At 40.1% G+C, this 21,315-nt stretch overlaps 2 protein-coding genes across 4 annotated transcripts in view; both read left to right on the forward strand.

The window, feature by feature from the left end:
- Positions 1–21,315, forward strand: part of LOC134841669 (protein mono-ADP-ribosyltransferase PARP4-like) — a 109,368-nt gene that overhangs the window by 85,293 nt on the left and 2,760 nt on the right. Inside the window, exons 29-32 of the mRNA XM_063857704.1 lie at positions 1,925–2,054; positions 2,139–2,154; positions 14,653–14,838; positions 15,145–15,274. Coding sequence (XP_063713774.1) covers positions 1,925–2,054; positions 2,139–2,154; positions 14,653–14,838; positions 15,145–15,274 — 462 coding nt within the window. The remainder of the gene's footprint in view (positions 1–1,924; positions 2,055–2,138; positions 2,155–14,652; positions 14,839–15,144; positions 15,275–21,315) is intronic.
- LOC134841414 (bridge-like lipid transfer protein family member 1) overlaps positions 6,813–21,315 on the forward strand; it is a 469,521-nt gene continuing 455,018 nt past the window's right edge. For all 3 annotated transcript variants that reach the window (XM_063857385.1, XM_063857384.1, XM_063857386.1), the window contains exon 1: positions 6,813–6,835. The gene's annotated coding sequence lies outside the window, so the exon portion shown is untranslated. The remainder of the gene's footprint in view (positions 6,836–21,315) is intronic.

Genomic DNA, 21,315 nt, shown 5'->3' on the forward strand with positions numbered 1-21,315 from the left:
ACTACCAAAAACCCGGGTTGAGTGACGAATAGGGTCCCTTTCTGGGAAGTCTGTCGCTGTTGCGGCAGGATTGGCACCATTTGCTCCAGTTGGAGACGAATCCACCACGAGTAGCCGGTTGCCACTGGATCCACAAGTGGAAGTTCATTAGAGACTTTTCAAATGCTGCATCAAGTGCAACTAAAAAAAAAAAAAAAAAAATATAGCCGTCAGATAGTTGAAAAACATAGCCGTAAGATAATTGGAAAAGTGTTAATTTTTTTTTTTTTTTTTTTTTTGGTTTCCTTGTTAATGAACAAAGTCCATTTTTTTTTTTTTTTTTTTTTGGTTTCCTTGTTAATGAACTTCCACTTCAATGAATTCTTCGCTCTTACGGTCAAAATTTTTTTGTGATGGGTAGGTAAACTCAATCAAATTAGAGCTGAGCCCAAAAATACGTCAGTCATGTGAATCAACCTATTATCATTTAAAAATGGTATTGCGATTTTCTGAGAATCGAAAATTATGCATTGCGATGTATCTGCGTTCTTGCTAATTTTCATTTAGCGATGTGAAGGTACTCAATTAGGTCTTGTCGTTTTTTAGATAAAATTTCTAGTGTACGCTTGAATATATTCTTTTGCGGTTCGACTTCATATTTTTTCAAGTACACTTCAAATTCAGTTGCCAAATTGTATGCAATATTCGCTTTCCAACAACTTACGGGATCACTTAAGTGTCAAGCACTGAAATTTTTTTTTAAATAAAGATGAAAAGATGAGATTTATTTTTTCTGCAATGTGATTTATTTTTTTGATTGAATTTCGAAAGTTGAATAAATCAATAAAAGTCCTTTTTCCATTTTTTTTCACCTCATTGACAATTTTCCAACTGTTGGCTATGTTGTGTCCTTTCGGAAATTCGCATGATTCAGGAATGTAAATCTTGCAAAAAGCCGAAAAGCATCATGGAGATTTAGACTACTCTCCAGGTTTGCGTTTTTCTAATTCAAGTCTCTTGAGTTGAAATATCAATTTAATGTAGTATTTAAAAGATTTGTCATTCATTTAAAATATTTTTTGTTGATTGACTGAAAACTCTAGTTTCATGTTAACTTAAGGTCAAATTTAACTTAAATTTCTTTGCCCTAGCCCGCTATGAGTGGAACGACGTTAATCTAGTCGCCCTTATGGGCGTGTTTTAGCTTGTATATGTAGATTGACAAAAACATTAGATATATCTTTTCTAATTTTCTGCCTTCGTAAATGCTAGTTATAAAATCATTGTTATGTTTTTAAGATGCCTTTTTCTTAGCGAAATTTTCAATGCTACGCAAACAGCACTAGGGTACTGAGAAAAATAGTATTCGTAAAGGTTTACTAAAGGATTCGTAAATTTTGAGTGATGATTTTTTAACACTTGCGATCGTAATGTTTTCGTAAAGGTTTAGTAAAGGATTCGTAAAGTTTGAGTGATGATTTCTTTTTACACTTGCGATCAGCGTTTTGTATTACAACGAACCTTTTTTCTATCCTAAATCGCAAATAAATTGTTCACTGAAATTATTCATCTATATGGAGATTTCACTGAAGCATTAGAAATTTCTTAGCGTGTCCTCTGCTTTATTTTGGCTAGTGTTTGTCATCAATTAAGCGTCCGTGGCTGTGTCGTTAGTGCGTCATATTTATTATCTCTCGGTCGCAGTAGGCCGTAGGTTTGAATCCGAGACCTAGCCGAATTTTTACTAATTTGAGGCTGGTTTCTGCTTATTCTTATTGCACTTTATAGAGCTGCTTTTTGTCGTGTTCTAGCTAGTGTTTGCGAAGCACAGCTTCGCCTCTGTGTGAATTCGCCATTCAAAAATATTTTCAAAGTGGAACCTAAATTACGCTTTCTGATTGTCGAATATGTTGTTCTGTTTGAGTCATTCTGTTTTCTGTTTCAGTCGCACGGAATATTGCAGCATGCAAAGCCAAATTCGCCAACGTATCGACATTCCTGAAAAAGAAAATCAAACCAAGTCTGCTAGCTTTTTCTGTCCACGTCATCTTGCAGAAGTGCCTTTCGTTCTTAAGGTTTGTTTTTTTTCGAACATTAATTCCAACCTCGCTTAATTTTCAATATTTTTCCACGTTTTAAAGCTTTTCGTTGTGTTTTAGATGTCTTCAGACATAGGTAGGTTTAACTTTTTGTGAATTCAAACTCTAAATAGTTAATACTGCTTCTGCTTGAAGGCTCAGATCGCTAAAAATCACTGAAAATGTCATGATTTGATTCATTCTTCAATATAGCTCTATTTACACAACCGAAGCGTGGTGTATTATTACGAAGTTTTTTTCAAACCTAAGTCGCAAACAAAAGCGCTCATTGGTGGCACTTTTGGTATTTTTCAATTTAATTTTTTTAAGCGTAGGCAATTTAATAGCATATGTTGAGGCTAGTGCAAGGTCTTGTCGAAATCAATAGGTATTATGAAAATGTATGGGATGTGATGTTTTTTGCGAGGCTCTGGAAAATTATTATTTTTTTTCGCAATTTTTTTTTCCCAAAAACAACTAACCCGATTTTCAAAAAAAAATGGTACCAATGAACAAACTGGCGGCTTTTTTTATGTGCCTGCATATTTTTCTAGTCCATATTTATTTTACTCCACGTTCTACGGCCTTCGATGGGACGGGCCTTCGACTTCTAAAATTTGGGACAGGTGTTTTTGACCTATTTGTTTTTTTTTGTTTTTGTGAAACATTAAATGCGCAAATATACGATGAACGTTTCAATCAAAATAACAAATCATAGAGATCCCCCTTCTTAGGCGGCTATTCCCTAATTTCGGTAGACAGAAAGTTATGGCCACAAACATACCCTTTTTTGACATTTTTAATTTGTTTTTAAATTTTGAGACTTTTCTCAAAAACTACCCTACCAAATCGGAGATTTAGGTTTGAATCGAATGAAAAAAAAATGTGAATCTTACCTGAGCGGCTATGCCTTATATTTTCAAAAAATTATGGCCTTAGAAAATGTCCAATTTTTTTTTGAAATTTTGCCAGTTTTCTTGGAAACTTATTCTGTTTTTTTAAACTCACCCGCTGATTCCGAGGTTGTTTCTTCGTTAATATCTTTCATCCTATTTTTAGAAAATCCGATAAGGTTATCGCAAAAATCCATTTTTGAAATTTTTACTGTTTTTTTTTCATGAAAGTTACCAGCTACATCTGATATTAAGGGTTCAATCTCAAAATCAGGGTGTGAAAGTCTTCTTGCATAAGATGCTATTCGCATGCTTTATTAGAAAAGTTAATGGATTTAGGAACAGTCAATTTTTACTATAAGATTCCAAGAAACGATCAAATATTGTAAAAAATGACTGTTCCTAAATCCATTCTTTCATTTTTTGGACAAATACCCAGACAAATCTGAGATAAAGAATTCAGTTGAAAGTTCGAATAGACGGCTACTCCACTACTTAAGAAACTACTCCACAAAAATTTTGAAACTTTGGAAATTACTCATTTCGTTATCAGTACAATCGAAGATTGAAATATTAAAACAGGTGCATCCAGCGTTAGCTGGGCCACTAGTTTACCTCCAACCGACCGTGGCGCAAATGTGAGGACGTGAAACTCCTAATCAACAGGTGGGAGATTCAAATCGGGAAGATTGAAATAATTTTTTTGGTCGAATTTTTGTTGCATAGCGTTGGCAATTTGATAAGATCCTGCAGCTGCTTTATTGATGGCTAGTGTAAGTAAAGTGGAGCAGATGTGAGAAGGTGTTACTCCTCATCTCAGCAAAAAAATTTCCGTAGGTGTATTTTTAATTTTTTCGTTTTCCTGATCTCGTTTTGTTTTGCCTGTTCAGAGCTCTTTTTTGAATTTTCCTGGCTTGTGTTTGCGAAGCGCTGCTCCGCCTCTGTTCAAATTGCATTTCTATTTTGTTACTCGGACCGACATGGATAGTTATAATAAATAACCTAAAGACCAAGTTGTAAAAAAATAGGCATGTTGAAACTTTGCTTGCCGGTTTTTTGTAACTACAGACACCAACGGAAAGTTTTGTGTTCAGTTTTGTTTTTTAAAAGAATCGATGAACGTAGTTCAGACTCTTTTATAGGTCGCTATGGTTTTCTTTTGTTAACTTTTGCTCAGGCCCAAATTTCGCAGCTTGAATTTTGATTTTTTTAAAAGCGCAGTTCATTTTTAAGTGCAGTATGCGAAAGTTTTTCTTTGGTATTTTGTTAAGTATTTCTTTAAGTTCAGTTCATTTTCTTTAGAACAGCAAAAGTATACAGGTGAAGAAAAGCGTGATTGGTTTTTGTTTCCGAAAATGGATTTAAGCTATCACATTTCCCAGCGAAATAAAAAAAGTACATACTGATCCAGTTTTCTCATTGGAATTGTTTTATGAAAAGATTATCAATCAAATATTATTCTAAAAATGTAAAAAGCCTGAAGAACATAATGAAGACTCTCATATAGGTCTTGATTTGTTTCTATTCATTTTTTTGTTTGAGGACAAGTCCTGAATTTGATTGAGGCTCCAAATTACTTTTTCGCTGTTCACACAAGCATAGCTTGTGTTATAGTATGAACTATCTTTTGCTTCCAAACAAGTCGCAAATATTGTTGCGATGAAGTGTTCATTTTGATCAATAACCAGCTTTAAGTGCAGCCAAAGCTATGGGTATTAACCCCGAATATTTTTCCAAAGTAACGGAAGTAACCAAAGTAACGGAATAATTGTGCTCGGGGTGGTTTTTTTCTGCAGACAAATTTCTACTTTTTAACTAGTCATTTTTTTCTTTTTTGACGAACTTTTTTTTTATTTATCATTTAAAAAGTGTTGTTGTCTTGAGCTTAAATTTGAAAAGATATTTCACTTGTGATCATTTGTCGTAAAATTATGGTGGTTTAAACATTGCCATTTTGGTCAATTTGGGAAAATTAATGCGCGATATAGTTGGCGCTATTAAGGCGTAAGCGGAGATTTAATCCGTCTTAGAAATTGTTCCAAATTGGTTGAGGGAAGCTTGGATGCCATAATTGATTTATTACTAGGAGTAAAATTTATCACTTTGTACTTTATATGGCGTGTCGGGAGATGATTTTCACAAAAGTCTCAAACTTAAGAAAAGATTTTTCATTTGATTCTGAATAACATTTAATTTTTTCATGTTATTACTAATCCATAGGCCTTACAAAATATTCGGAACGTTCAGGGCTTGGCCCTGATAAGAGCAGTCTTGTATTTTCGATTTTCGTAACGAAAGTAACGGAGTAATTATTCTCAGGGTGGTTTTTTTCCTTCAGACAAATTTCGACTTTTTAACTTCTGATGCGTTTGTCTGTTTTCCCATTGCGGCGGGGTTAGCAATGGTTCAGATCAGGGCATTCTGAATAGCATTCAAGCAATTAAATGGGGGATTCGATGGCAGTTTGTGGATTTGAGGCCTAAAGTATTCAGGTCTTGTTCAAGACAGTCGATTCAGCGTTTTTTAGGCCTTCCTGCTGGTCTTTTCCCTGGGAATGAAACATGGTCTGTTGCTTTTAGCTCATGGGCGTTTTCTCTTTGGTAAACATGGCCGTACCGTCGTATTGGCGACCGCACTTGTAGCTTGTCCTGATCAGCAAGACCTGTTATATTAATTACTGCTTCGTTGCTAACGCTGTCTTGATGAGTTACTCCGGTAATCCTACGAAGAGCTTTGAGCTTTATTATCAGCTTTCATAAGAGAGCTAGATTTTATCTCAGTCTGCGCCCGGGTTTCAGAGCAGTGCATCAGAATTGGACGGAGACAAGCTCCGTAGATATGACACCTCGTAATCAAATCAATATCTTTATTCAGCATCAGAGGTGCAATTTGCTGTCATATCGTCCAGAAAGATGCTATTCTGACCGATGATGCACATATTGCGTCACTTTCAGCAAAAATCATTTTACCCAGATATCAGAACTCTTTGACAGTTCTCAGGGCTTCAAATTGATTAATCGGTAGCATTCTTGTTTGAGTGATACCTGGACAAACTTAATTAGTATGATGCTTAAGTTTTTTTTCTCAGGCTTCTGTATTTTTATGCACCCATTGATTACAAGAGTTTCAGTGTATTGAATTGGCGTCGACTCCCTTCAAACATAAAGCACATGGATATTTTTCGGTTTTTTGAGTAATAGACTTTTGGCCTGAAATCAAATGCTTTGTCTTATTCACGTTGATTTTTAAACCGCGTTTTTGCAAAGACTTGTTCCAAGTGTTAAATTTCTCAATAGACTGGGATTCTGTTCTGAATATAGCATATCCCATGGTACCATGGAACGACAGTTTCTAGCTGCCTCATCCATTACGATTATCAATAATAATGGGCTAAGTACCGATCCTTGATGCACGCCTACTTTAAATTCGAAGTAATCACTGCATGCTTTGGGCCGGCTAACTCTGATTTTCGACTCGTTGTACAGACACATTATTAGTCGTACCAGATTTTCGGGAACTCTCCGTTGCCTCAGAGCCCATGGGATCAGTTACCTGGGAACACGGTCAAAGGCATTTTCGAGATCGACAAATATGTGATGCTGAGGCTTTTCCTTTTCGCAAACAGTTCCCTCAAATGTCTAATACAAAAATTGGCATCGGTAGTTTATCTACCACCCATAAAGCCAAATTGCGTGTCATCTAATTTTTTCAATTGTCTCAGACGCTTTTTAAATATTTTTTCGAATTTCTAATACTGTTTGAACGTGTGTTGCAGCGCAAAAGTAAATGCCTATAAAGAAATGAAAGTGCGAACGTAATTAAGAGTGAAAAGCTTGTACACAAACAGGTTTTTAGCCTAATTGTTGTGATAAACTTATTAAATAGGTTTTCTTTGACATTTTAAGACATTGGAGCGGGCACATTTTGGCACCCCACAAGGGACAGTTTAGTATTCCAGCAACTCAAGGGACATAGGTTTTGTATCCCAGCCTTCAGGTCGACACCAGTACAGATTCGCAGTAGACACGATCGGGACAGTTACTAACGGAAATTGTCATAGTAAAGGAAGCCGTCAGGGACAGTAAGTAACGGAAGCTGTCATATTCATTGAGGGACTACCCACTAGTTGGCCGAATAGGCGAAGATCCGACATGGCCGAATGTCCTCGAAAGCAAAACTTGGCCGAATACCCAGTTGGCCGAAAGTCTTCAAAAGCGAAAGTTGGCCGAATACTCTGTTGGCCGTGCGTCCAAGTGGCCGAATTTCGTGCATTTGGCCGATGATCCTGTAAGCCGACAGACGGGGGAGCAGACCCAAAGAGGCCTTTTGCGGTCTTGATTGGGGATTTTTGGTCGACATGCAGCTGTGTTTTTCTCGTTAACCGAAGTTCTTAGATTTTTTTTCACGGTGAACGCCAATCTAAATAAAACTTTTAAAACTTGGTGCTATAATCTTGATAATGATGTTCTATATTATATTTCGTCTCAAAGCAAGCCCCGAGCTGTAATTTTTTCTCGATACCGAAAGTTTTGGACTGGTTTGGTTAATAATTTTTCTCGAAACTCAAACATTTGAATCAGTTTAGTTAAACCGAAATGCGTGCAATTGGTACATAGACTAGATTTTTCTGGATACGAAAAGTTTTGGATAAAAAGTTTAGGGATTGAAAATCTTTGTTATCGGAATATAGACAACAGGTACTTGACTAAAAACTGAACCGGTGTATGACTCGAACCCGATGACAGAAATATACAAAAAGTTTTGTGAAAAGTCCCAATTGTTGCCAAGAAATCCAAAAGTACACCCAGAACTCAGCAAAACTTTGCTGTAGTTGATATCAAACCCGAGTTAAGTGGTCTGGTTTTGTAATATCAGGCCAATTAAGTTGAATTTTTTTAGCCTCCGATTTTTTCCGTGTGTGTTGTTGGAATTCAACCGTTTTGCCTCATTCCCCACCATTCCTTGTAATAATAAAAGTATACCCCGTTCCGCTCGTAAGTACGTATCGATTAAGTGGTTTCGCTGTTATCTTAAGAGGTCTGGTAAGGTGACTTTAAGTAGGTTAAGTTGCCTTTTTGCAGCCTCAGCTTTTTTCCGTGTGTTGTTGGAATTCAACCAACCTACTTAATTGCCAACCCATGGTAATCCATCGTGATTTAGTGGGCACATGGTGTTTATACTGGGAGCTAGTTCGTTACATCACGCGCTTCGCATACTTCCTGCAACTTCGCAAAAGCGCGTGAAAGATACTTGCTTCACAAAAGCCGGTTGAAATTCGAACTTCAATGCTACAGACTTACAGAAGGCTATTCAGTTCTATCTGCATCACTTCCTATCGTGACGAACCGACCTGGTCTTTTGGGACGACGCCATAAATAATTTCACAAGTAAGCATGGCATACCAAAAACCGTAGACTAAATACTGGTTAACTCACAAACTTGTTATTACGGTACACGCATAACATTTGTGCAATCGTTTGCTTCCAACAGAGCGGTACTGAGAATAAAGAGAAGCAATTGGTTGGAACAGGCATTCTCGTGCTTAACGTGGTGAAAGACTTCATTGCTCAGCGTGAGGCTAAGGACCAGGTACTCATTGAAAAGTACAAGGAGCTTCAACTGCCCCCTCGTTTTGAGTTAAAGACTCTCCTCTTTTTAAGGCGTTACAGTGCTAGCCTCACCGCCCTCAAAACAAGAAGCGGAAACGTTTACCCCACAAGAACCGTAAAGTGATACAAAACAGGCTTAATGCAATGGTTTTGGGTGTTCAAGTGATTACCTCTGAAAGTTAATATTTTTGTGATACCACTCTCGTAGTTTAATGAGGACTGCAAGGTTTCAAGCTCTTGTTTTAATAAGCAAGTAAAATATGAGGCCTTTACATTGACAGCTTCAATGTTCATTGTCTCCGTTTTAACTAACTTGCAAGTTGTCTCCTTTTTCGTCTCCGATACATCGTTCCGCTCGTATATTGAGCCCCTCTCGAGCTTGGCAGTCGGTTTTTGAGCTTCATTGAACTTAAAAGTTTTCCACTCACAATTATCTTAGCAAAGTTAAACAATCAACTACTACGAAACTCAAAATCTTTTTGTTTACGATTAATTTTGCAAAGATAATTGTGAGTGCAAATCTTTTAGGTTCAATGAAACTCAATTGGATTTCGAGTTTCGTAGTAGTTAATTGTTTTTGTCAAATAAAGTATTCTCTAAAGCTTCGTTTGTAATCTATAAAGCATCGAGCAAATAGGTTTGGTAAAAGCATGGAAGAAAAGATACATAAAAGATCAATTAATGTGTTTGAAAACAGAGACTCCACAGAAAATGATCTTTACAAATGTCATGCTCTTGAACTGTTCAAAATAACAGCCGCTCGACAAAAAATGAGACAATTATCATAAAATGTGAGACTTTGATGGAACAGGCAGTTGAAATAAAATAGGAAATCATTCAATTAGCTGGAAAAGCACAAGACCCCAAAAAATGCATACGCAAACAAAATCTTTGGCTCCACAAATTAGCAAAGACTAATAGTAAGATTTTATAGGAGGCTGAAATTAAAAAAAAAATTGGGTTTAGAAAACGCAGAAGTAATTGAGACTGAAGTAAAGACTCAAAAAGATGAAGTAGCGGGCGACATTAGGTTTAAATTTTTGCTTCAAACTGGAGGGACTGGGTCTGAAAGGTCGAATGTAATTTCGAAGAAATCAATCCGATGATTCAAGCTGACGCTTTGGTCGGTAAATGACCGCATTGGAGTCTAAAAACTCTGGTGAGTTGAATTGTACTCTCCCACTGATTAAATTGCGGCAAAAAGAACTTGCCTGACAGGCTAGCGTAGCTTTGAAGTTAAAACAGTAACAAAATGAATTGGAGTTTGAAGATTTGCAAATGGAAGATGACCTATCTGACGTTAGTGAAAACTTTAAAAGGACGGGCTGAACAAAAGTCATTCTTCAACCTGATGAAAAAAGGGAGGATGATCGTACTGGTCCGTACTTAATTCTATCAAAGATCATACTTCTGCTGTCTCGGCCACCCATTTCGAAAAACACAGCTAGCATTGAACGCACAACGGGCTTGTCGTCAATTCCTGAGTTTCATGGAAACTCCGTTCATGGTTTCACTACTCGGCATGGGGCATCTTGTGATTCTGGTTTGCATATCAGTAATCATCTAGCCTCTCGGCAAAGTTGCCCGAAATCAAGTTTCTCTTTACATAGTAATGATTCATCCGTTTCTGTTCCACTTTGTCCAGCACCTCACTCATGTCGGTGTTAATTATCAACCACCTTCCACTTGCTCTCTGGTTACCTTCCGAACTCCGGGTCACATTTTGTCAACACAATTATGCAGGTTCTGATGAATCAATTTCCTATTAGGCACACAGTTCCGTGAACTGTCGCGCCTTCTGTGCCGCAGGTCTCGTGGAACCATCCGATAACCCATAATTTGTCAACAGCGCATTCACATAATTACCGGATGCACAATCAGCAGCCTTTTTGTGCACCATAGTGCGCCGAGATTAGCATGCCTGTTGAGGCCAATTTGAGCAATTCAGCTTGTTTTTTGACCCGCAAACACCTGTGATGACACCCCATCAAAACGCCAATGCGAATGTGTTTTCTTTGGCAACTCCGATTTGTCCTACTTTAAGCGGGATCATGGCGTATGCCAGTGGTCGTACCGTATTTTACACTCCTCAAGCTGATCTTCAAAGTACAAACCCCGCTTATTAAAAAGTTTTTTAACCCTCTTGTTGGTTCCCATATGAACATCCGGTTGAGAACTGATTTCTGCTCGTGAACCGCAAAGATCCTCTCCCAGAATTCCAATTAGGTCAAATTTACGGTAACGCTCTGAACTGGCACGAATGGCATGGACAACTCACCTCCACTATCCATTCCGCCCTTCTATGTGATGACGAGAAATTAACTTACTTGAAGACCCTCATAGCCAAAGCGGCAATCGCCGACTACAGTTATAGTGGAGTTTTATACAATTTTGCAGTTGGTACCTTGCAGAGAAAATTTGGCTATTCTCGTACTATTGTTGGAGCTCATTTGTATAAGTTAACCAGTTTTCTTTCCCTCAAAATGCAGTTCAAAGAATGTCATCAGTTTCTCCTCCGCCGTCTCAGGACTGGTTGCAGTCTTTCAACCGTTGTTTATTCATGATTACCTCAAAGCGTGACTCTTGTGAACCAAGCTGTCGGCAAGCTCCCGCCAAATTTGAAAGAAGCTTGGTAAATGCATACCCTTAGACATAATTGGCAGAGTGTCAGCCTCATAGATTTCAATAATTGGTTAAAAGAGAAAGCGGAGGGCCACGAAAAATTGCGCGCTATTGGTTCTAGAGCTAAAACGGAAGAAACAGTTCAACCGAAAACAAAAAAGTGTTTGAATCAAACGATAAAAGCCCTAGCGATCACAAAAGCAAGCCTAATTATCCGCCGTGCCTGCTGTGTAAAGGAAAGCATGCCCTTTGGTCTTTCGCTGCGTTCAAGGAAAAGAAAGCCACTCAGCGAGTCAAATTTGTAGCTGAACAAAAACTTTGCTTCGCATGCCTCAATGGAAACCATTTTTTTCCTTAATTGCACGAAGGCAAAGAAATGTCCAAAACAGGACTGCTGTGAGGGCACGCACAATGCCCTTCATCACGGTGCTGAAAGAATTTTTGCACCAAAGAAAAAAAAACATCAAGTAAACCCAATGAGTCCAAACCGAAAGATGTTAAACATGTTTCCACTCATGGCGCTGTGGGGTGGGAAAATTACAAAGAAATACCAAAAGTACTTGCCAATTGCAACAGTTGGAGTATCTTCAGATAGCAACAGTGCCCAGACGTTGGTTCTTTGCGACGGAGTATCTGCACATTCTTGGGTCTCCGCATCTCAAGGTAGCCGCTTAAAGTTCGTTGTTAAGCCAGTCCACTTTTCCATCAGTGGTTTCAATGCCGTAAAAGTAATCGAAACTCAACGAGTCAAATTCAATGTCTCTTCTGAACCGAATAATGCCGATTTATCTTTCACTAAGAAGGTTTATGTGAAAGACAACATTCACCTTGGTACAGAATGTATCAATATACCTGAGTTGCAGGATAAATATCCTCAATTAGATTAGCTTCTATAAAGCCCTTACAACACAACTAAGAAGATGTAGAAGTTGTCATAAGACATGATTACTAACACGCCGTTCGTCCGGTTGGGTTTTTCTAAGGAGAAGACTCTAACCGATAGGTTGGTTCATTAGTGGTTCGATACCGCTGTCCGCAGGTTAACTTATTCGTGCTTTAAGTGTGTTGTTGAAGGTTATTCTTTAACTGACCAGATAAAATCTTGGTATGAATTAGAATCTTATGGAGCCTTTAATTAAGTCGATGCACGTTCTGCCGCGGATAAACGCGCTTTACTCATCCTAAATTCCAAAAAATTTCATGATGGTGAAAGATACATTGTGCCTATGCTTTGGACTGATAGCATTGTCAGCCGACCTTATAATTATTATCCATCGCTTGCTCATATTGAAATTTTGGAGCGAAGGTCAAGTAAAGACCCAGAGCTACGCGAAAGATATGCAGATACAATAAGGGAGGACATCAAGAAAGGTCATGTGGTTACCGTCGAGCCTCATGATCCATGTTCCCGAACAGATAGTGAGTGGTATACTCCGCACCACCCAGTTATAATTCCGAATCAGCCGGGCAAGGTGTGCCGACTCCGTAACGGGGCTGCTAAGTTTCTTGGCACATCTTTAAATCAATCCCTATTGGTGGGTCTAGGATTACTCCAAAACCTGATATCCGTACTATTCCGACCGCACAAGTATGCCGTCTATGCAAATATAGGGTATGTTTCTCCAGGTAGGATTCCGCGAACAAGATCAATCTTTGCTTCGTTTTTTTTTGTGGTGGGACGATCCCACTTCGGATGTGGTAGTCTATCAGTACACTCGCCATGTATTTGGTGCCTATGACTCGATAACTTGCGCCAATTACGCTTTGCATAAAACAGCAAGTGATAAAATTTCTACATATCCTGAAGCAGCATCAGTGGTTGCCGAAAAGTTTTATATGGACGATTACTTGTATTCGTTCGAAAACATAGAGCAAGCACTCTTAAGTTAGTCGCGATTTTTATGAAATCATCCCCCCGCACACCAATTAAAGTACAAATGAATATATGTCGCTCATTGTAACAAATCAATTATGGCAAATAAGTTTCTTGCAACCAATTTGGAACGATTTCTAAGACGAAATAAATCTCCGCTTACGCGTTAATAGCGCGAAATATATCGCGCGTTAATTGTACAAATTGACCAAAATGGCAATCTTTAAACCCTCTTAATTTTACGGAAAATGATCACAGGTGAAAGATTTTTTCAAATATAAGCTCAGGACAATGATATCTTTTGAACGATAAGAAAAATCCGTCCCTAATGGCTAGTTAAAAAGTCGAAATTTGTCTGAAGAAAAAAAAACCCACCCAGAGCACAAATATTCCGTTACATTCGCATCGAAAGTCGGAACAACAGGACTGCTCGTATCAGGGCGAAGGCTTGAATGTTTCGACTGCCTTTTAAGGTATATGGAGCAGTAGTAACATAAAAAAATTAAATGCAATAAAATCAAATGAAGAAAATTCTCAAATTTGAAACTTTTTTTATGAAATCATCACCCCACACACCAATTAAAGTACAAATGAATAGATGTCGCTCATTGTAACAAATCAATTATGGCAAATAAGTTTCTTTCAACCAATTTGGAACGATTTCTAAGACGAAATAAATCTCCGCTTACGCGTTAATAGCGCGAATTATATCGCGCGTTATTTATCCAAATTGGTCAAAATGGCAATCTTTACACCCTTATAACTTTACGAAAAATGATCACAGGTGAAATATCTTTTCAAATTTACGCTCAAGACAATGATAAAATTATCTTTTGATTGATAAAAAAATTTCCGTCCATAATGGCTAGTTAAAAAGTCGAAATTTGTCTGAAGACAAAAAAACCCACCTCGAGCACAAATGTTCCGTTACTTTCGTATCGAAAGTCGGAACAACAAGACTGCTCGTATCGGGGCGAAGCCCTGAATGTTCCGACTGCCTTTTAAGGTATATGGAGCAGTAGTAACATAAAAAAATTGAATGCAATAAAATAAATTGAAAAAAAAATTCTTAAATTTGAAAAATTTTTTATGAAATCATCCACCCACACGATAAATAAAGTACAAAAGAATAGATTTCGCTCATTGTAACAAATTAATTATGGCAAAAAAGCTTCTTTCAACCAATTTGGAACGATTTCTAAGCCGGATTAAATCTCGCTTACGCGTTGATAGCGCGAAATATATCGCGCGTTAATTGTCGCAAATTGACCAAAATGGCAATCTTTAAACCCCCATAACTTTACGAAAAAAGATCACAGGTGAAATATTATTTCAAATTTATGCCCAAGACAGCAATAGCTTCCGAATGATATAAGAAAATTTTGTCAAAATTGGCTAGTTAAAAAGTTGAAATTTGTCTGAAAAAAATCCACCCCGAGCACAAATATTCCGTTACTTTCGTATCGAAAGTCGGAATATTGAAGATGACATTTTCGAGTACAACTAGTGAAAATTGACTAGTGAAAATTGACTAGTGAAAATCTACAATTTTTCTGTTGGGTTGAATGATTTGGAATTTTTTGTCTGTTTGTGTGCAGAGGAGGTGAAGATGAAGGCCCTCGAGGTGCTGGAAAAGAAGATTGATGAGATAGACTGGAACTCCCTCTGTGTTATCGATCACATCTGTGAGAAGATCGAGCTTGCAGCAACAGAGTGCGAACTCTGTAGCTCCAAGCTTTCCACTGTCATCGAGTACTTTATCCTTATTGGCGGAAAGTCACTCGGTAAGTGTGAAAATATGAAGTTCTTCGAGATGGGTTAGGAAGATCACAGTAAAAACATTTGCTGCAATGTATGCATAATTTCTAGGGATGAAAATATAAGGAATATGTTCTTGATACTTTCGAAGAATCGGTTGAAGCCATACTCAATAACTTTCAAAGCTGACTAAATAACTTTTATTTAGGCTGAGATTAGCCTGTGGGACTAAATGGGTTTTCGACAACATGTGATTATTTTAAACTCAAACATCATCAGAGCTCAAGAGTTCAAAAAAATGTTCTATTTGGCGAGTCATGGTGATGTTATAGGGAAGAAAGGCTTTTTCATGGCAGTGATTCTGGTTTTGGCTCAGCTACACCTGCAAGAGTATTGTCAGAAGAACGGCGAAGATGACGACACGAAAGCAGCAGAAGAGCTGCTGAGAGTTTTGTTCCACAAGTAAGATCAAGTTGGCATTTTTTGACCAACCCTTCATCAATGGTACCTCGGTAAGAGTTTCCACCAGCTGTAAATAAAAAAAGATAACGATGAAGCAGTCTACGTGCATTTTACGACATATGTCACATTCCGGTAAAGCGCACTAGACGAATTTCCCCTTAAAGCGCACTAAATTTACAATTTCCCCTTTTTGCAATAAGGAGCGGCGAATAGATAATAAGACCCATTTTTTAAACTGGTTACCAGAAAAATAAACAGCAGCCCAATAATTTGATTCCGAGATCTTGAATTTACAATGGCTTGTGGATATCAAATTAAATGATCAGGCAGCGCTATTCTAATAAATTAAGGACACAACACGCAAAAAGTATGAGGAATATTGTAACGAGTTTACGGATAAACTTTTTGCGGCGTAAATCGTAGATGCCGCTTGACAATGGCAATACGTTTTGGATGATTAAGATTCCAATTTCAGATCGTAGTTTAGTTGTTTCATTATAAAAAATGATTTCTTTTTGATTTTTGAGTTTTGAGTCTTTCAGTTTATTAATTTGGCGGCATATTCATGTCGAAAATGTGGCAAAATTAGGTTCGGCAAAGAATAAAGTTCAAATGTCGTAGACATAGCCGGGCCCATTTGCAGGTTGCAAATTAGAAAATTAATCGTTGAAGCTGATGGTACGTCGTCGTTGATTGTAATGGTCATTTAGTTGTTAGCTGTCGTTGATCATGTTGGTCATCTAGTTGTTACTGTGGTCCAATACTCGCGAGAGTTTGACTGCTGGTCGGTGTAGAACCCCCCCTGCTAGTTTTAATTTCGCAGGGCCAAAGACCTCGAGGCGTTAGGTCTTCCAGTATCCATACAAGGTCTCCTTGCTGAAGATTTTCCACTTGCTTGTCCATTTCGTTCGGGTCGTCAAGGTTGGCAAGTATTCTTTGAGGTATCTGTTCCAGAACTGTTGACTCAAGGCTTGAGCTTGTTTCCAAGTTCTCTTGTCTGTTGTGTGGCGAGGGAGAAACAATCCGGGAGGAAAATTGTTTGTTGGTCGTCCTAGTAGAAGGTGATTGGGTGTAAGGGGCTCGTCGTCGGTTGGCTCTGATGAGACGTGGGTTAGCGGGCGAGAATTCATCATAGCTTCAACCTCGCACGTGAAGGTTGACAGAGTTTCGTCGTCCAGTGTCCGTGTTCCAATGACTTTGTAGAAGGCAATCTTAAATGTTTTTATGAGGCGTTCCCATGATCCACCAAAGTGACGAGCTGCAGGTGGGTTGAACTTCCAGGTTATTCCAAGTAATTGGCATTGATTGTTGAAGTCGTTGCTGTGTTGAATCTCAGAAAGGCTTTTCCGTTGTCAGATAAGATGACCCTGGGTTTACCGCGTCTAGCGATGAAACGGCGTATGGCTTGTAGAGTTAAGTTTGTGTCGATTTGCTGGAATATTTCTGAGTGAACTGCTCGCGTGACGAGGCAGGTGAAGAAGAGAACGTATCGCTTACTGTACTCGTCGTTGTTCCGCGTGGCAAAGGGTCCAAAGAAGTCAATTCCTGTTGAGTAGAAGGGGTAACTGTTTTCGGATAAAGGGAGTCGTTGTAGGGGTAGATCTGCCATCAGAGGTTTCACTGGTTCCTGTCGAAGGCGTCGGCAAGGTATGCATTGTCGAATAGTTTTCTTCAGATGCTTGTGTGATCTTATGATCCAAAAGTCCTGGTGAAGAATGCTTCGGGTGTGTTCCATTCCACAGTGGGAATTTATTTCGTGTGTTTGCTTCATGAAGAGTTGTATTGGGTAGTTTTCTGCGTTCAGAATGACTGGATGTCGGCTGCAAAGTAGAAGCGGGGCTTTCTGTAGTCGTCCTTTGGCACGTAAGTATCCGTGATCGTCGATGAAGGGGCAAAGAGGTTGTAGAGGGCTGCTGGTTGGAATGTCAGATTTCTTTGTCAGGCATGCTATTTCCTTGGGGACTGATTGATTCTGTGAGTGTTTAATGATCCATGCGAATCCTAAGGTGAGGTGTTGAAGTGAGAGGCTCTGGCGTGTCTTCCTTTTGATGTTTTCTGCGAAGAGAAGAACATATGAAGTAACTCTGAGTGCTCTTGTCCAAGTGCTAAATCGGTTGAAGTCGATTACTGATGTTGGCGGTTGTGGGTTGTTGTCTGTCAGATGAATATCGGCTGTAGGTTGTGTTGGCGGGTGATTAGGGCAATCTGATGATGGTCTTAACAAGAAGTCTGGTCCTTTGATCCATCGTGAATCGGTAGTCATGTCACATGCTTTGTAACCACGTGTTCCGTCGTCTGCAGGGTTGTCTTTGCTGGGCACGTATCTTCAGTCTAGTGAAGATGTTGAGTCCATGATGAAATTCAGGCGGTTGGCAATGAAGATCCGGTGTTGTTGATTCGGCGATTTTTTCCAATGAAGAACTGTTGTACTATCTGTCCATAGTGTCGTACTGTCGATTCGTATGTCATGTTGTTCTTTGATGAAACGAGACAGTTTAGCTCCGTTAGTGGCGACTTGAAGCTCGACATTTGGAATTGTCATTCTGCTGATGGGTGCTACTCGGGCTTTTCCAATGACGAACTTAAGTTCCGTTGTGTCGTCGTCGTATCTGATTCTGAGGTAAGCAACTGATGCTAAGGCAAGTTCGGAGGCGTCGCTGAATACATGGAGAACTTAAGTTTCCAGTATCTTCGTTTTTGGTTTGAAGTAAATCCGGGGCAGGCAGATGTCGTTGAATTGGCTTCGCTTGTCTATCCAATCGTTAAGCTCTGTTAAGTGCTTCAGGTTTAGAGGTTTGTCCCATTGAGGTCCATTACTCCAGGTAAGTTGAAGTGATTGTCGTAGTCGAATTGTCAGTGGCATCGTAATTCCAAGCGGGTTAAAGATTGAAGAAGCAAACTTAATAGTTTGCGCTGCGTTAAGTCCTTCTTGTCAATGGCGTGAAACTTCTTTGCTTCCACAAGAAAAACGTCCGTGTCTGGTTTCCATTTCACTCCAAGAACTCTTTCGAGGGGTCGTTCCTTCCTGGTGAGGCTGTCGCTGTTTTCCAAGTGGTTCTCGTTGACTGTTGTGAGGAATTGTTGAGAGTTTGAGGTCCATTTTGTGAGGTTGAAACCTCCAAGGCTGAACATCTTTTGAAGGTCGTTCATTAACTGTGTCGCTTCCGTCGGTGTTGAAACGGCTTTGTATAGGTCGTCCATGTATATGTTGCGTTTTGTGATTTGCTCCAAGGCTGGATATTTGTCGGCATTGTCCTTCGCACATTGTCGAGTGGCGTAGCAGGCAACACATGGTGAGTCGGTAGCTCCGAAGATGTGGCGGGTGTATTGGAAGGTTGCGGGTTGGCCCGTTTTGTCCTTCCACAGAAATCGCAAATACGGCTGGTCCTCTGGGCTCACGAAGACCTGCATGAACATTGCTTCAATGTCGGCAGAAATAGCGATTTGGTCCTCGCGAAATCGCATAACGATTCCAGTAAGGTTTGTGAGGAGGTCTGGTCCAGTTAGTAGGTTGCTGTAGAGTGATACTCCTTTGTAGATGCTCGATGCATTAAGGACTCGGCGTACCTTGCCAGGTTTATTGATGGTTGTCACTGGATGATGAGGAAGGTACCATTTTCCTGTTAAGTCTTCGTGGGAATCATCAACTTTGACTATGAAACCTTTCTGCAAGTCGGTGTCGATGGTCTCTTGATATTTCTGTGCCATCTCGGTGTTTCTCTTCAGTCGTTGGAGAAGGCTGTCGAGCTGCTTCTGGGCAAGCCATCTATTGTTTGGCAGTTGTTGTCCACGTTTCCCAAGCATTCCAACTTCGTAGTGTCCATTGGGCAAGCGGGTTGTTGAAGATTCCAAGATGCGGCGAGCTTCCTTGTCGTCTGTTGAGAGGCTGCGTTGATCAGTTGAAATCCCTTCGGCGTCCATTTTCATCCATTCAGCTACTTGGCGAAACAGTGTATCGTCTGTCGTGAAGTTGATTGTGTTGATGTCGTTGGGTGTCGCTGCATTGTCTCGTCCACAGAGAGACCATCCAAGTGGCGTTTTCCATCCAATAGGCACATTTTGTTTTGAATGGTTTACTTCTGAAGGTGTCACGAGCTCGGCGAAATCGCATCCAATGATGATTCCGATTTCTTTCGAGGGCAGTGTGGCTATCCGAATGTGTTGAAGCGGCTCGTTCCTTTGGCAGATTGAGTTGACGAGTTCAGGGTTGAATTGGGAAAGGTTCCAATCCATTATGACGTCGATGTCATTTAGTTGAAATGGCTGCTTTTGCTGGTTGTAGGGTCCAATCGCGATCGTCATCTTTGTAGAAGCTGTGTCTGATGATGTCAGTGCTTGGTTTAGCTGGATGGTGTCGTCTAATTGCTGATCTGGTTTGAGTTGGAGGGCGATTGATGATTTAAGCAATGTCAGTTTGCTTCCACAATCAAGCATTGCATAGGCATGAACTCTATGTTTGCCATGAGAGATCGTTATTGGCAGGGTCGGAATGTGGCGAGTTGATTTCCTTCTGCTTATGCTGGTGCTGCAGTTGGTGGTGTCGTCATGTTGTCTGGAGTTCCGGTTGGCTGTCTCCCTCTGTGTCGTCGAGTTGTAGGTGCTGCTGTTGTGCAGAAGTGTGTGGTGTTTCTTACTGCATCCGTCCGTCCGGCAGGTTTGCGTTGATTGACAGTCGGCGAAGTTGTGGGGGCTGAGGCAGTTGAAACATAGTTGTAGGTCCCTGGCATGCTGTAATCTGTCCTTTGGGTTCATTGCGATGAAGTGTTGGCATTTTCCAAGGTACTGGCAATTGCGTTTCTCCGGGCAAAAATCTCGTCGTTGATCCTTTTGTCCAGATTTATGTTGCTGCTGGCTGCGTTGCTGGTTCCGGTTGTTCTGATTGGCGCGGTGATCCGATGGTCCATGTTGGTGGGTGTGACCGTTGGATGATGATCCTTGAGTGTTGCTGCTGTTGTAGTTGTTGCTGCTGCTGCTGTTTCTGGTGTTGTTGTTGTTGCTGTTGCTCGGCAAATCGCTGCATGCTTCGGCGTAAATGTTGAACCAATTGGTGAGGTCGATGAGTGATGGTTGTCTGATGTTGCATTGCAGATTGTATCTAGTCCATTCTAGTCGGCAAGGGGTAGGCAGTTTTGACAAAACTGTTTGGACATTTGTCGTAGAGTGTAGATCGTGCTGGAATCCAAGTGTCGTGATTGTATCGACCATTGTCTGTAGGAAGTTGGCGAGGTCCTTGTAGCTTCTGGTATGTCGTAGATTGGGGCCGCTGATGGCGTCGAGTCGTCGAAGGAAGGATGTAACTATCTTCGTCGGGTTACCAAAATCGTTTTCCAGTCGCTGAAGGGCTGCGTCATACATTGCTCCATTGCATCCATATCCTCGGATGAGAGATTTGGCATCTCCGGATACAAGTTTCTGCAGATGTGTCATCTTTTCCGAGTTTTTCATGTCGGTGCTGTTGATGGTTGCGTTGAACAGTCCTATCCAATCTAACCATTGTTCAGGTTCTCCGTCGAATATGAATGGTTTGACAATGGGCACTGATTTCCTGAATGTCTTCGAGATCGTTTGATGATAGTTGTGGTCTGTCGGTGCTGTTCCAAGGTTGGTCGGAATCGGAAAATAAGTCGGCTGGTTCTGATGTGCTGCATGTTGATGGACTGCATGTTGATGAGGGGGAGGTCGGTTGATATTTGGGTGAGTTGTTCCTGTTGGTCCCCTGCAGCCTGCATGAGTGAAGGCTGTTGTTGATGATGTCGGCATGTTCGTAGGGTTGTATGCTGTCGTGGTTCCCAGAAACCCCTCCTGGTACGATCGTATGGCAGGTTGTGTACACTGGTGAGTCAGGGTCGGCTGGCTGGAGGTCCAATTTGTTGCTGTTCGTTGATCTCCTTGGTTTGTTGGCAGTAGTGCTGGTTGTGCTGGTATCGGTACTCCGTTGATGTTTGTGATACCCTTAGCTGTCGTCTGGTGTCCACTGAACACGTTGGTGGGGGGATGATTGGTTGAATTCTGATTTCCAATCGTCAAGACGGGTCTAAAGG

Source organism: Symsagittifera roscoffensis, chromosome 3, assembly GCF_963678635.1.
Source record: "Symsagittifera roscoffensis chromosome 3, txSymRosc1.1, whole genome shotgun sequence".
Lineage (NCBI taxonomy): Eukaryota > Metazoa > Xenacoelomorpha > Acoela > Convolutidae > Symsagittifera > Symsagittifera roscoffensis.